Below are 15,425 nucleotides of genomic sequence, written 5' to 3' on the forward strand. Positions count from 1 at the left end.
CACTCGTTGTTCTCGTGTGCCCTCTTGAGACACCGTAGGTCCGTGTTGCTGTGTGCTCACGAACCTCCTTGCTTTAGGCTTGCGCCCTTGTCGCCAAAAGACGAGAGCGCGCCGCACGATCTGGTGTTGAATCACTCGGACCGTGACAGTTTGGTATCAATTAAATATCACTAATTATCAACATTATAAAAATTATTTAAAGTGAATATTAGTAAAATTTATATTAATATGCTTCAAATTAGAGGTGAATATTGAGCGGGACGGAACCAGATTCAGGCATAATTAGCCATAGATCATCTTAAGACTTAATGAAATATAGCCTTTGCTCTTTAGTACAAAGTAATTTCAAAAACTCTAGCTAGATTAAGGGACTTTCTAATTTATTGAGCTGAGCTGAATTGAACCAAATTGTTTATGAGAGAAGGAAATTAAAAACTGAAGTGAAATAAAGTGATTGAAATTGAATTAAATTAAACTGAAATTAAGACGAAAAAAACAAGCCCATAAATAGCGTAATCGGCATCCACCCGACTCATTCAAACAAACAAACAACTTTCATAATTGACTAATCAATGCCCATGACGGCTTAATACCCAAAACTTTCCACTACAATAATTGATTGATGTTAGTCTCTTGTCCATGTTCATCATACTCTTATACTGTAGTGTTACACAATTCGAGTAATCTATAAACGCGTGAAACATTGCAAACCTCACAACCCTTACTCCCTCTCTCACATCAAGCCGCCGAGTCGCCGGCGACGCCGCCCACGCCGGAGCAGCCAACGTCCGTCTGTTCGTCCTTCAAGCAACAACTCGAGGCCTCAACTTCATTTTTTATTTTTTACTGAGTTAGTCTGCTGTCCTTCAACTCTTCAAGCCTGCCGCCGCCCTCGGAATCTCATATCTACGCCACCGAGCAGTCGTCAGTCGAGCACGGAGCACCGATTGAAGGATTTGAAGGCCTGAAGCAGTTAGCAGAGCAACTGAGCTAGCAGCAAGGTATTTATACCATTTAATTTGTTTTTTTTAATTATAATTATGCTATAATTTTAGTCATTTGATTGATTAAATTGAACTGAATTGTTGATTTGTTGTTCATTACTGTGTTAATTACTTAATTAATTATAATTTCAGTCATTTATAAATTATAATTTCATAGTCTTGAAAATTTGAAATTGACAGGTTGTTGTAATGTTGTTCATTGTGGATTTGTGGTGTTGAAATGCAGAATTGTTGAATGTTGAATTGAATTTCACTTTATTTGGTACTATTGGTACTTTGTAGTGTTGATTAGTTGATTAGCTGGTCATTTGATTCAGATTTGATTAATATTTGATTAATTTGAATATTTGATTGTATTATGTGTACTCAAATGAACTGAAATTGTGTATATATGATTGTATAAATGAATTGCTGAATTTTTGTAATTGCTTATTTGCTTAAATGATTTTCAGAATGAAGTGGAAACGTACTCCAAATAAAATGCAGAATATATTTTTTTGTTAATATTTTTGGATTCGAAATTTTTTTGTACTTTTACAGGTGATCAATAATTCTGGGTGACTCACAAGGTCGGAAATCCTGGATCCGCCACTGATGATGGGTTAATTTAATAAATTTTAATAATATTTTATTGATTCATTTATGTTTTGCAGATCTTGTTACGTAAGTTAAAATATCAGTCATTTATTTAGGACTTGTAGGTGGAGCAGGTGTACTTGATTAAGTAATTGATATCTCAACTTAATTTGCTGCTCAAAAAAAAAAAAAAAAAAAAAAAAAAAAAAAAAAAAACAATGGAGAAGATAATTGAAGGAGGGAATTTGTTGTTTGCTGTTAATGGTGAAAGATTTGAGATACCCACTAGTGTTCATCCATCAACTACTTTGCTTGAGTTTCTGAGAACTCAAACTCGTTTTAAAAGTGTCAAGCTTGGGTGTGGAGAAGGTTAGCTTTACTTAATTCTATTTTATATCCTTTCAATTTTATCTATATGAAAACCCGACGGATTTAGTTATCGGGTTTGCCGTTCATGTGTGTGAGATTGATCAATATCGGATGTTAATATTAGGTGTGAATTACTGTTTCATATCATTTATGTAACTATGGTAGGAGCTACTTGCATGGAGTTTGAGACTTGTATATTATTGAAATTTTTATTGGGTTTTTGTTGGAATTAATTATGGTTTGACCTGTTTATAGATAGAATCAGAAATGAGGTTATTCGCAAGAAAGTAGGTGTGGCGGGCATTGTAGATAAATTAAGGGAAAATCGTCTGCGTTGGTTTGGACATGTAAGACGGAGACCCGAGGGTGCACCGGTGCGAAGAGTGGAAGAGTGGGACCATGGAGGGATTAAACGAGGAAGAGGGAGACCAAAGATGACTTGGTTGGAAGGAGTGAGGAAGGATATGAAGTGCATGGATTTACGTGAGGATGAAGTTTTGGATCGTAAGGGATGGAGGAGAAAGATTTATGTTGATGACTACACGGAATAATCAAATTTGGTTCATGTTAGCCGACCCCACTTTTGGGATTAAGGCTTTGATTGATTGATTGATTGACCTGTTTATAGATAAGAATTATGTGTGAGTGAGTGAGTATGTGTGTGTTGTTGGGAGTTATTTTTCTCTGAACTTCAGGTGTTTTTTTTTGCTGTTTGCAGCATTTATGTTGAATTTCAGATGAAATATTGGCAAATTCTTACTATGAGGAAGAATTGAAATCTAGAAATTCTGCTTTGGGCAAGTGAGGAATAATTTTTGTAATATATGACTTCACTTGGTGTTCTAAAAGAACATAACTTTGATTGAAAAGATACTACCTCCGTCCTACTGAAATTTCCCCATATGACCATTTTTAGGTCAATCCGAGCAATCTAGTGGGGATGGAGGGAAAAGCAATGGTTTGCATGTATAGAAGGAATGTGTTGTTGGTAACTGATTTGAAGCGATTGTCAAATGGAATTTTAATCAGATTATTCATGGATAACCAGTTCTAGAATTTGGTTGTGTAATTGTGTTTAGTGCATCTTTTGAATCTTTGTGAAAAGTTGTGTTGTCATTCGCTTAGGGTACGATGATGTATTGGAGTTAAAATTGTGACATAATTGTTCAATGTCAACAACTGCAGGTGGTTGTGGGGCTTGTGTTGTGCTGCTATCCAAATATGATCCTGTACATGATAAGGTGGGGGATTATACAGTTAATTCATGCCTTACGCTGCTTTTTAGTATACATGGTTGTTCCATTACCACGACTGAAGGCCTTGGAAGTCAAAAGGAAGGTTTTCATTCAATACACCAAAGATTTGCTGGATTCCATGCCTCTCAGTGTGGCTTCTGTACGCCTGGAATGTGTGTTTCTCTTTTCTCGGCTCTTGTTAATGCTGAGAAGAGTAATAGGGAAGAATCCTCACCCGGGTTTTCAAAGCTTAAGGTTACTGAGGCAGAGAAAGCCATTGCCGGAAACCTCTGTAGGTGTACTGGTTACCGGCCTATTGCTGATGCTTGCAAAAGCTTTGCAGGAGATGTAGATATCGAGGATCTAGGATTCAACACTTATTGGCAAAAGGAGGAAGGCAAGGAACTTAAGGTGAGTAGGTTACCTGTTTATGATAGCAGTTGTCAGATATCAACATTTCCTGATTTTTTGAAGAGTGAATTAAAGCTTAGAATGTTCTTGGATTCGGGAAAATATTCTTGGCATACCCCCTTTAGCATTGAGGAACTCCAAAATAAGCTGGAATCGAGTGAGGCCAACTACGTAAATCGTGTCAAATTAGTTGTTAGTAATACAGGTACAGGGTATTATAAAGAATTAGAAGGCTATGACACATACATAGACTTGAGGTACATTCCTGAGCTCTCTATGGTTAAAAGAGATTCTGAAAGTGTCCAAATAGGGGCAGCTGTGTCGATCTCTAAAGCTATTGCTACTCTGGAAGAAGGTGATGAAGATAGACTAAGTGGGGGCAGTGTAGCAATGCTTAAGAAAATTGCTGCCCATTTTGAGAAGATTGCTTCTGGCTCAATCAGAAACTCAGCAAGTATTGGTGGAAATTTAGTTATGGCGCAGAGGTCCGGATTTCCTTCTGACATTGCTACTGTTCTCCTAGCTGTAGATTCGAGTGTAGAGATAATAAAAAGCTCAAAAAGGGAGACCATAAAATTGGAGGAATTCTTGGTAAGGCCGCCTTTAGATTCAAAAAGTATAGTTGTGAGTGTCAAGATTCCGATTTGGGAACCTTCCTCAAAATCAAATTGTAAAGTTGTGTTTGATACCTATAGAGCAGCACCTCGCCCTCTGGGAAATGCATTGGCATATCTAAATGCTGCTTTCCTTGCTGAAGTTTCTCCCAGCAAGTCTTCTGATGGCATCATGGTGAACAAGATTCACTTGGCTTTTGGTGCTTATGGGACTAGGCATGCAGTGCGGGCTAGAAAAGCTGAAGAGTTTTTAGCTGGCAGAGATATTGACCATGAATCCCTCCGCAAAACAATGAATTTTGTTCGGGCTGCTGTGGTGCCTGAAAATGGCATTTCACATCCGTCCTACAGGATAAGCTTAGCTGAGGCATTTGTTTTTGAGTTTCTGCACAGTTTGGTTGAGCCTAATTTTGGGTTTACAAGTTTAAGCTTGGATCAATACACTGGTTCTCAGTCTACGACAAACTGTAGTGTGAACGAGTACAATAAGAAACCTTTATTATTACCTGCAAAGCAGGTAATTGTACCCGGTATAGAATATCATCCTGTCGGGAAGCCCATTGGCAAAACTGGAGCTGCTCTTCAGGCATCTGGTTTGTTTTCTGTTAGTATACTAGCTGCTTTAAAGTTTAATTTACCAATTTTCTTTCATGTAAAAACAGATCCACACTATGGTGATTTGCTCTTGAATCTAAATGTCCATCTAGTTTGCAGGGTTAGTATAGAGAGTAATCTGGATAAATTGTTTTCATTGATTTAAATTTATGAGTTAATTCGAAATGGACACACAATAAAATAAGGATAGTCTTGAATTAGACATGGTGCTCGGCCTCAATAAAGTATGTTCTCTTTATCACTCTTCAATGATAATAATAATGCTATGTTACTTAGATCAGCAAGTTTTGTGTTTATTCTTAAACGTTTTGAGTTACTTTCTGCAGGCGAGGCAACATATGTTGATGATATTCCTTCTCCAAAAGATTGTCTTCATGGAGCATTTGTGTATAGCACAAAGCCATTGGCAAAGGTTAATTGTGTGAGATATGAGTCTGAATCACATCCTGATGGAGTTGTTTCCGTTGTTTCCTATAAAGATATCCCACATGGTGGGAAGAACGTAGGAGCCCAAACAATATTTGGCCAAGATTTATTATTTGCTGATGATCTCACAAGATCTGCTGGTGAACGTATTGCACTAGTTGTAAGTCGATTTTCCTTTTAAAGCCTTTTTAGGTGGCTTTTTTCTCATAGCCTTGGTTATCTTTGATTTGAAATATCGAGGAATACTCAGTTCTGAGAGCATTACAGGTTGCAGATACGCAGAGGCATGCAGACATTGCAGCTACTAAAGCAGTTGTTGACTATGACTTAGAAAATTTAGAGCCACCAATTCTGACAGTTGAACAAGCAGTTGAGAGGTGTAGCTTTTTCGAAATCCCTTCTTTCTTGTGCCCTAAACCAGTCGGCGACTTTGCCAAGGGAATGGCTGAAGCTGATCAGAAAATTCTTTCAGCTGAGGTACCACTCGCACATTCTATGTCTATTCTTAAGTTTGTTTAAGTAGATATACTGTCTGAATGTGAACAACGGTATTCTGACTTCAACAAATTTAATTCTTATGATTTCTATGTTGGTTGTATCTGTAGATTAGACTCCCATCACAGTACTATTTCTATATGGAGACTCAAACTGCCTTGGCTATTCCAGATGAAGATAACTGCATGGTGGTTTATAGTTCTGCTCAAGTCCCAGAATTTACACAATCTGTGATTGCAAGTTGTCTTGGGGTTCCAGAAAATAACATTCGTGTCCTTACAAGGCGGGTGGGAGGCGGTTTTGGAGGAAAGGCAATAAAAGCTATGCCTGTAAGTATTATTGGTTTCAAATTCAGGATTAAATTTCCCTTTCGTTAAGCATTTGTGCTCTGAATATATGTTTCAACTTTCAAGTAGTTTATATCTTTCTACTTTGACCACCACAGATGTATGGGGGTTATTCTATTCTGCAAGCTCATTGCATGACTGTATATGAATATAATATACTACTGAACGAGAGATAGGAAAAATCATGCGATACTTAAATATGATGTCTTGCATCATCAGTAGCTGGATATATATTATATGCTGAAAATCATTTTGAAATGCTCGGTTATTATAAATCCAATTCTGAAAAAGCAGAAAACCTGGCGTTTCAATTAAGAAATATATGTAGATTACTTCTAGTTTTCCACCTCCACCTTTTTTAATTAATAACACAATATTGAACATTTTATAGGTTGCATCAGCTTGTGCATTAGCTGCATACAAGCTTCGTCGCCCTGTGAGGATGTATCTCAATCGCAAGACTGATATGATAACAACTGGAGGAAGGCATCCAATGAAAATTACTTATAGTGTGGGATTCAAATTGAATGGGAAGATCACAGCTTTACATCTTGAGATTTTGGTTAATGCTGGTATATCCGAAGATATTAGCCCAATAATGCCAGCAAACATAGTAAATGGACTTAAAAAGTATGATTGGGGTGCTTTATCACTTGATATTAAATTATGCAAGACAAATCATACAAGCAAATCGGCAATGCGAGCTCCTGGGGAAGTTCAAGGAACATTTATAGCTGAAGCCGTGATTGAACATGTAGCTTCTGCCCTTTCGATAGATGTTGATGTTGTTAGAGACCAAAACTTCCACACCTTCGATAGCTTAACTTTGTTTTGTCAGTCTGCTGCTGGAGAGCCGGGTGAATATACTTTACGTTCAATTTGGGATAAGATAGCTTCATCTTCAAGCTTTAACCATAGAAAAGAGATGGTTAAGCAGTTTAACAAGACTAATATCTGGCGTAAAAAGGGAATTTCCAGGTTACCCGCTGTGCATGGTGTTTCACTGAGACCAACCCCTGGTAAAGTCAGCATACTCCGGGATGGGTCAATTGCAGTGGAAGTAGGAGGGATTGAGCTTGGTCAGGGTCTATGGACCAAAGTAAAACAGATGGCGGCATTTGGTCTGAGTATGATCAACTGTACTGGAAGTGACGAACTTTTGGATAAGGTACGAGTAATACAAGCAGATACATTGAGCATGGTACAAGGAGGGTTTACTGCAGGAAGTACTACTTCAGAGTCTAGCTGTGAAGCTGTAAGAATCTGCTGCAATACTTTGGTTGAAAGATTAACCCCTCTCAAGGAGAGTCTACAGGAAAAAATGGGCTCTATTAACTGGGAGACACTTATTTTCCAGGTAAGTACTTGTTCAAGATCCGATCTCCAATGATATATTCAGGCGTACAAACTGTTCTTTTTTATTCTGGCTGACTAAGCTATAAGTAGGTTCGCTTCCAAAAAAAAAAAAAAAAAAAAATCTGTGTAGGAATTTTCATTACTTTAAGGCCATATGATTTTCCAGCAAAAGTGTGTTAGTCTCTCTGCTTGTTTCTATACTGTATACTGTCAGCGCAAAATAAATTGAAGTTTCTTTGATGAATTGCAATTATTATTACTTCTTAAATCTTGCTAGGGAGTAAATAAGTTTTTCACTCTAATCAGATAATGAGCAACATGGATTCTCCAACCAAGCATAAAATGTGAAGTCAATTTATATATCTGATGTAGAAAGTGTTGAATAACAGTTTTTTAATTGCAGGCAGGCATACAAGCAGTGAATTTGTCGGCTAGCACCCTTTACAAACCCGATATGACTTCCATGCAATATCTGAATTACGGAGCTGTTGTTAGTGAGGTAAAACTTGTTAGATTAGCCATGTTTAAGTCTCCCCTTTATTGAATGCATTTGTTGTATTAATTGAGTAATTGTTATACAATGGCCCTAGTCAAGCAAGCATCATGCTGTCTGAAAAGAAGTAATAAGAAATTAAGCCAAGAGTTCCCTGTTCCATTTTTCCAAGGACTATTTCTTATGATACTACTTTCCTTCTACAGGTAGAAGTGAATCTCCTTTCGGGAGAAACTACTATTTTGCAGTCAGACATCATATATGACTGTGGACAGAGTTTAAATCCTGCTGTTGATTTGGGACAGGTTGATTTTTATTAGCATCCTTGCAGTATTACTTACTTCGTATAATATAATGCGTAAGATATAATGACTTAAGATACATTTTTAATTCAAGTGAAAGATTTAGCCTTCGTTCCGTTGACAGTACTGCTTAAATATAATGCTTATGAACTAATTTGTTCTAAAATCTTTTTTCTTAAGGTGAGAAGACTAAACCGTGTGCACTGATGCATTATTTTTTTTTTTTTTTTAATGATGCCGGGGTGAAATTTTTTTATATTTTGGATTGGTTGTGAACCTATTTGACTCCCCTTCTTTAGTTGATAGTTAAAGCATCCAATTTGTGGCATTTTTTTACAGATAGAAGGGGCTTTTGTTCAAGGTATCGGCTTTTTCATGCAAGAAGAGTACTTATCTGATCCTGATGGTTTGGTGGTTTCTGATAGCACATGGACATATAAGATCCCAACAATTGATACCGTACCAAACCAATTAAATGTTGAAATTTTGAACAGTGGACATCATAAGAATCGTGTTCTATCATCTAAAGGTATAATTATACAACAGTGTGCCTTCTGTACTTTGATCGCGTAAGAAAAACTGTCACTTTACTTCTGTTTGATTTGCTTGCAGCATCTGGAGAGCCACCATTGCTTCTAGCAGCATCAATTCACTGTGCAACAAGAGCAGCCATAAAAGAAGCGAGGAGGCAGCTTGCTTCTTGGAGTGGCTGTGCTGATGATTCCTTATTCCAATTACCTATCCCTGCCACCATGCCTGTTGTCAAGGAGCTCTGCGGCCTTGACATTGTTGAGAGGTACCTGAGTAGTTCACCTGCTAACAAAGTGACTGATAAGCAATAGCCTTTGTTCAGGTTTGCACCCTGAACCTTCAGTTATGAAACATCTGTAGCTGTAACTCTGTAAGATAAAGCCGTGCATAAAACTACATCCATTATGTTACACATCAGATTCTACTTCGTGTACACTATCAATTTGATCAGAACTTGAGGTGCAAATAAAGGGAGGCGTCTAAGTTGTTTCCTGAGAGGCCGAGAAGGGGGAATACATCTAAAATTGAAGGATAAGAGAACGTGTAGCTGAGTTGATTGATCAGCAGCACACTACTAATAAAGCTTGCAATTGTAATGTACAAAAATTGTATAGTTGAGGTTATTTATGTTGTTTAAGGGTATCTCTACATTTTGTTAGTTTCTGAATTCTGATTTTGATACTTGTATACAGGAAATCATTCCTTTTTCTGTTTCACATTACAACAGAATTAGTTCTCAAATCTTAATACATGCAAGTAGTCTTTTTTGTTTTCTCATTTTCTTATATAAACTGAAGGCAGCCAAGGGTTACTGGATCTCGTTGTGTTCCATCCAAGAGTTATCCCTATATCACGTATCACTGTATCAAATGTCATACATCCTCTATACATCTTCTATTTATAGAGAAGAACGTGGAATATAATATGCCATTTATCCAAGAGACAAATACTCTAGTTAATCAACAAGGGATCCTTGTAATTATGAAAAAATTCACCAAGAACCATTCAACCAAAAGATGCCTTCTGATTGATGAGATATATTGCATTATAGTAAGTATAAAGTATATATCAATTGACATGTAATCTTGTCATGCATTCATTCATTTATAGATTGTGTCAAATTGTTAATCTACTTTGACACATATGGTTAAACCTTAGTCACCTCATATTCATCCACTCACTTAATTTTGTAAAGTTTTTCCAAACTTCTAAAATTATGATCTACTCACCTTTTCACGTCCTATTGCTAATGTATAGCCAATCAAGTAAAAAGCACTCCATAAATTAGATAAGATGATATAAGTATACCAGGAGTCTAGGACTGTTAAAATTTTAATAAGATTAATAATTAATACGGAGTATTAAGTTTATTAATCTTGTTAAAAATTGATAAGATCTTTAATATTAGGAAAATATATTGTTTGTGACATATTTTCCATATGGATATTAGGATGATTTAGCAAATCATATCATTGTAATTAAAAATATCCTAGTTTCCTAATTGTCTTGATTGCCTATGATAAGATTTATTTTTATTTATTTTTTGAACAACTTTTTTTTTTTTTTTTGAACAATTTGACTAGGATAAGATAAGATAACTAATTTGGTGACTATTTTGTAAAATAAAATAAAAATAACTAATTTGGTGACTATTTTGTAAAATAAAATAAATGAAATAAAAATAACTAATTTGGTGACTATTTCGTAAAACAAAATAAATAAAATTTAGGTGAATGGAATACGGGCTAAAACATCTAGATGCAAATCAATCCTCGAACCACGTTCCATCGTCCACAGAAGCCTTTACGTGCAGGGAAGGTTCTTATTATTCATTTATAATTTCATGAATTCCACTAAAAAACACAAAACTTTGGAATGCGACCGTTCATGCATAAACACAAGTACACAACGGTAACATTATTGTACACCTTAATTTGAATCTTAGGTTTATTATTTTTGTACTAGTGTCCTTTTTTTAACATGCGACAACGTTCCAAATCTAAAATACACCCCCCAATAAAAGGATAATATTTAAAGTACAAATTTACAACTAAGCTAATTTATATTTACTTTTTAGATAATTTTTTACAAAATAAAAATACCCAATTTTAGGAAAAAATTGAAGGCAGTTTTTCCTTATAAAAAGCAGCTGATAGTCAGCCAAATTTTCCCACCAACCCCTGTTTCTCTCTCCCACCTCCCCTCAATCAGCATTGCAGATTTTCTTCCTATTTTTTTTAATCTTCTTATTTATATATTTCAACAATTTTCTGGGAAATACCCAAAAAAATCAAATAAATGTAAGTTCTTGAGCAAATTTACTCTGTTTTTATCAATTTTTACTTGTAAAGCTTAAATGTTTTTTTGATTTAATCACCCATAAATTGCTCAATTTGTTGAAGATTTTAGCTTTATTTGTTCTACATTATTATCACTAATTTGTTTTGGGTTTTGTTTTTATTTCAGATATTATTGGAGAAAAAAAAAATGGGAAAAATGTTGATACCCCAAGTGGGAATTCTGGTATTATTGATGATGATAAGCTTAGGAGAAGCAGAATACATGAAATATAAAGACCCAAAAGTTCCAGTTAATAAAAGGGTTAGAGATCTTTTGTCTCGGATGACATTGGATGAAAAGATTGGTCAAATGACCCAAATTGAACGCAAAGTTGCTTCTGCTGATGTTATGAAGAACTATTTCATTGGTATATATACTAAAACTTTATCCTACAATAGTCAATTAATTTAGCTGGTTAAAGTCTCACATGATTACTTTTACGTTTTATACATAATATTGCTCACATTATTCTTTGTCAATAGACAATAGTCATGATTGTCGATTAGTTTAGTTGGTTAAAATATTGCGGGAATAGTCATGGGATCGAATCCTATCTACATTATTGAGGCATAATTTATTTTTATTTTTTTCCTTTTTGGGTGAATAGGTAGTGTGTTGAGCGGAGGAGGCAGTGTGCCAGCACCAAAGGCATCTTCAGAAGTGTGGGTGAAGATGGTGAATGAATTCCAGAAGGGTGCCATGGCTACGCGGCTCGGCATACCGATGATTTATGGTATTGATGCTGTTCATGGCAACAACAATGCCTACAATGCCACCATTTTTCCTCACAATGTGGGTCTTGGTGTCACAAGGCAAGTACTATATATTGCTCCTTACAAATAATCCTATTTATTGCTTGTGTTGTTATATGTAGGCCTGTTTTTTTATTTATGTGATTGAGATGTTATGTTTAATGACTATAAATAACCAACTAGTAATATGCAAATTTGTAAAATATATACTTTTTTCCAAAATTTTAATTTTCTAGCAAAAACAACTTCTAATTAATCAATTAGGCCTTATATTTTGCAAGAAATCAAATTAAATTTGTAATGATTAGTACTAGTTTAAATTCTTTATTAGATTTTTAAAATAATGTGGTAGAGAAAATTTGTGATTAAAATTTTGTTGTAATTGTAAATTTGTCATGGCCCTTTATCAGAGATCCTGAACTTGTTAAGAAGATTGGAGCAGCCACAGCACTAGAAGTTAGAGCAGCCGGGATCCCCTATGCTTTCGCCCCGTGTATCGCAGTGTGTAGGGATCCGAGATGGGGACGATGCTACGAGAGCTACAGTGAAGACCATACTATCGTACAAAAGATGACTGAAATCATTCCTGGTTTACAAGGAGATATTCCTGCCAACTATCCTAAGGATTTCCCTTATGTTAGCAAAGGAAAGTAAGTATTCTTTACCATTGATAGTCTTTACTTGGACCTTTTCTTTTCACCTTACGAGTTTAATAAGTTCTAATAAGTATTAATGAATTTAAATAGTCATTGAGGCTAAAAGTACAAAGTCATATCATAATGTGTAAGTTTGAAAAGACTTTTCTTGATTAATAGATATGACAAGGAGGACAGTGTAATTAACACATGATTAGGTGGTGGAATTAAAAAGTATTAGCTTGATGCATGATTGCATGTCTGGTATGATGGTAGTCTATTTTGGTTACATGTAACGTGTGAACAACTAATTATTAGTTTGAAGCACGTTGTAGACTTGTAGCACTTGGTCTTCGTACTGAATCACTGGTCATATCAGTCATATTGTTTATTCTAAAAGGTTGTGAATGTTGATCTTACATATTCACATAAACAGGTTTTACTTGATCACTGAAATTTAAACTGTGCAAATCTGAAACTTAATAATGCTCAATCTATGTTGGTTGTAATTAGATATTGTTATCGAGTATCGACTAATCGTATATTAAGATTGTAACATTTGCTTTAACTTTGGATTAGGAACATTTTGGTCATAATGTCCTTACTTAAGTACTAATGTCCGTCATAAAAATTGTTACACCATGCCCAAAAATTGTTACACCTTGCCCAAATAGTTCACGTTTTTAGTCCAAGTGTTGCAATTTCTTTTGAAACGGAGTAAATAAGTATAAAACTAAAGGGTAGCGGGATTTGCCAAGCATGTTGTGGATTGTAAGCGTCTCCCTGTGTGATCTATTGGCATTAATGGATGGTTGTTTGTTACTTTTGTTAGGACTAAGGTAGCGGGTTGTGCCAAGCATTTTGTGGGTGACGGTGGCACGACAAAAGGAATCAATGAAAACAACACTGTCATCTCTTACAAGGGACTACTTGACATTCACATGCCAGCATACCTTAACTCCATTAGGCATGGTGTTGCAACCGTTATGGTGTCGTACTCTAGCTGGAACGGCGTTAAGATGCATGCTAATCGCAAACTTGTCACCGGTTTCCTCAAGAATAAACTTAAGTTCAAGGTAAACAAACATAGTTTCATGATCAAACATTACTGTATTTAGCCAAAATTTGAGAGTTTGGAAAACAATGTGCTGATTTTTTGTCGATTTTTCAATAGGGATTTGTGATATCAGATTGGGAAGGAATTGACAGGATCACTACTCCTCCTCATGCTAACTATACTTACTCTGTACAAGCTGGAGTTCAAGCCGGGATTGATATGGTCAGTATGAATTTTGATTTAAAATGCTCTGCAAGTCTGAAGTCACTAGCTGTTATTCTGATATAACGAAAAAATGTAATGCAGGTGATGGTTCCAAACAACTACACAGAGTTTATCGACGATCTTAAGTCACTGGTGAACAAGAATGTAATCTCCATGAAGAGGATTGATGATGCTGTCAGGAGGATCCTAAGGGTGAAATTCATCATGGGATTGTTTGAAAACCCGATGGCAGACAACAGCCTTGCCAATGAAGTTGGCAGTCAGGTCTTTTTTTTTTCAGTTCTGATTTTTCCTGTGTTTTCTTGATACTATCTCTTTTCTGTACTGAGAATTTTTACTGCTCGCGAGCAGAAGCACAGGGATTTGGCACGAGAAGCAGTGAGAAAGACCCTTGTTCTTTTGAAGAACGGCAAATCTGCTCACAAGCCGTTACTTCCACTTCCTAAAAAGGCACCAAAGATACTTGTAGCCGGAACCCATGCTGATAACTTGGGTTACCAATGTGGTGGATGGACAATTGAATGGCAGGGTGCTAGCGGCAATGACCTTACCACAGGTATGCGTGATGCATCCAACGCAAACTAACATCAAAACAACTAAAATTTCAGCTCTCATTTGTCAAAACTTGTTTTCAGAATTCTTAATAGTTTTTAACTCTATATTGTTATACATAGGTACAACAATATTGGCTTCTGTGAAGAGCGCTGTTGATCCATCTACCCAAGTAGTCTTCAATGAAAACCCAGACGCAAACTTTGTCAAGTCAGGTGGATTCTCGTATGCCATTGTAGTCGTAGGAGAGCCACCCTATGCCGAAACAAATGGTGACAGCCTGAACTTGACAATTCCCGAGCCAGGGCCAAGCACAATAAAGAATGTTTGTGGAAGTATCAAATGTGTGGTGGTTGTCATCTCAGGCAGGCCTGTTGTTATTAAACCTTACTTGGAAACTATTGATGCCCTCGTTGCTGCGTGGTTGCCAGGAACTGAAGGGCAGGGTGTCACTGATGTGCTCTTTGGTGACTATGGATTCACTGGCAAGCTTGCGCGAACATGGTTCAAGTCAGTTGATCAGTTGCCCATGAATGTGGGTGACCGACATTACGACCCACTGTTTCCATTTGGTTTCGGGCTTACTACGAAAGCTACCAAAGGATACTAAAATTTAAATATGTAATTAGTAGTGGTAGTTGCATTCATTTGACATCTTAGTGAGAAAAAAACCCATATTCATGGTTGGGCATACAACTGATACAAGTGATCAGTCGGAATTCGTGTAATCATGATATTATTGAATTGTTAATTTATCAAAATTATTAATTCATTTATGTTCACTATCTTATACATACTCTATACATTAATTAATACTAAGTACTCTTTTTAATTGCCCCATTATCCAATAAATGTTCTCATTTGATCACGCAGGTGTTCAATCTCAAATACAGAATTTCTTAGTAAGGCTTTAGGGCAAATTGTGTTTTCAAACAAAATGATAAGTCAAATAAAAAACAAAAAAACAAAAATAATGAATTTAGAAAGTAACACTATCTTATAGCTATACTCTAAAAGTCCGCCAGTTTGCCAAGTCCATTTTCAAGTCCCGCAACCTCGAGTTCTAGCGAAGCTTTTGATAGAGATGAGA

General features: G+C 36.1%; 2 protein-coding genes across 4 annotated transcripts; both read left to right on the forward strand.

Moving 5' to 3' along the window:
* Positions 1-560: 560 nt before the first annotated feature.
* Positions 561-9,551, forward strand: LOC145570110 (abscisic-aldehyde oxidase-like). 3 transcript variants are annotated; one of them, XM_081629103.1, is made up of 12 exons: positions 561-1,001; positions 1,545-1,949; positions 3,135-4,802; positions 5,151-5,410; positions 5,518-5,727; positions 5,856-6,074; positions 6,484-7,449; positions 7,852-7,947; positions 8,148-8,246; positions 8,583-8,772; positions 8,856-9,096; positions 9,193-9,551. In XM_081629103.1, exons 2-11 carry the CDS (start codon positions 1,799-1,801, stop codon positions 9,083-9,085), a joined length of 4,089 nt encoding a protein of 1,362 aa, XP_081485229.1. In that variant the 5' UTR covers positions 561-1,001; positions 1,545-1,798; the 3' UTR covers positions 9,086-9,096; positions 9,193-9,551. The 3 variants fall into 3 exon arrangements, with proteins under 3 accessions (XP_081485229.1, XP_081485228.1, XP_081485230.1); XM_081629102.1 differs by having other exon boundaries at positions 1,545-1,573; positions 1,658-1,949; positions 8,856-9,551; XM_081629104.1 differs by lacking the exon at positions 1,545-1,949 and having other exon boundaries at positions 8,856-9,551.
* A 1,394-nt stretch (positions 9,552-10,945) lies between these two features.
* Positions 10,946-15,111, forward strand: LOC145570112 (uncharacterized). The gene is made up of 9 exons (XM_081629106.1): positions 10,946-11,074; positions 11,241-11,481; positions 11,722-11,926; positions 12,277-12,516; positions 13,334-13,577; positions 13,676-13,780; positions 13,865-14,047; positions 14,135-14,339; positions 14,458-15,111. The coding sequence occupies exons 2-9, from the start codon at positions 11,262-11,264 to the stop codon at positions 14,943-14,945; spliced, it is 1,890 nt and encodes a 629-aa protein (XP_081485232.1). The 5' UTR covers positions 10,946-11,074; positions 11,241-11,261; the 3' UTR covers positions 14,946-15,111.
* Positions 15,112-15,425: the final 314 nt, after the last annotated feature.

Source organism: Chenopodium album, chromosome 12, assembly GCF_948465745.1.
Source record: "Chenopodium album chromosome 12, dcCheAlbu1.1, whole genome shotgun sequence".
NCBI lineage: Eukaryota > Viridiplantae > Streptophyta > Magnoliopsida > Caryophyllales > Amaranthaceae > Chenopodium > Chenopodium album.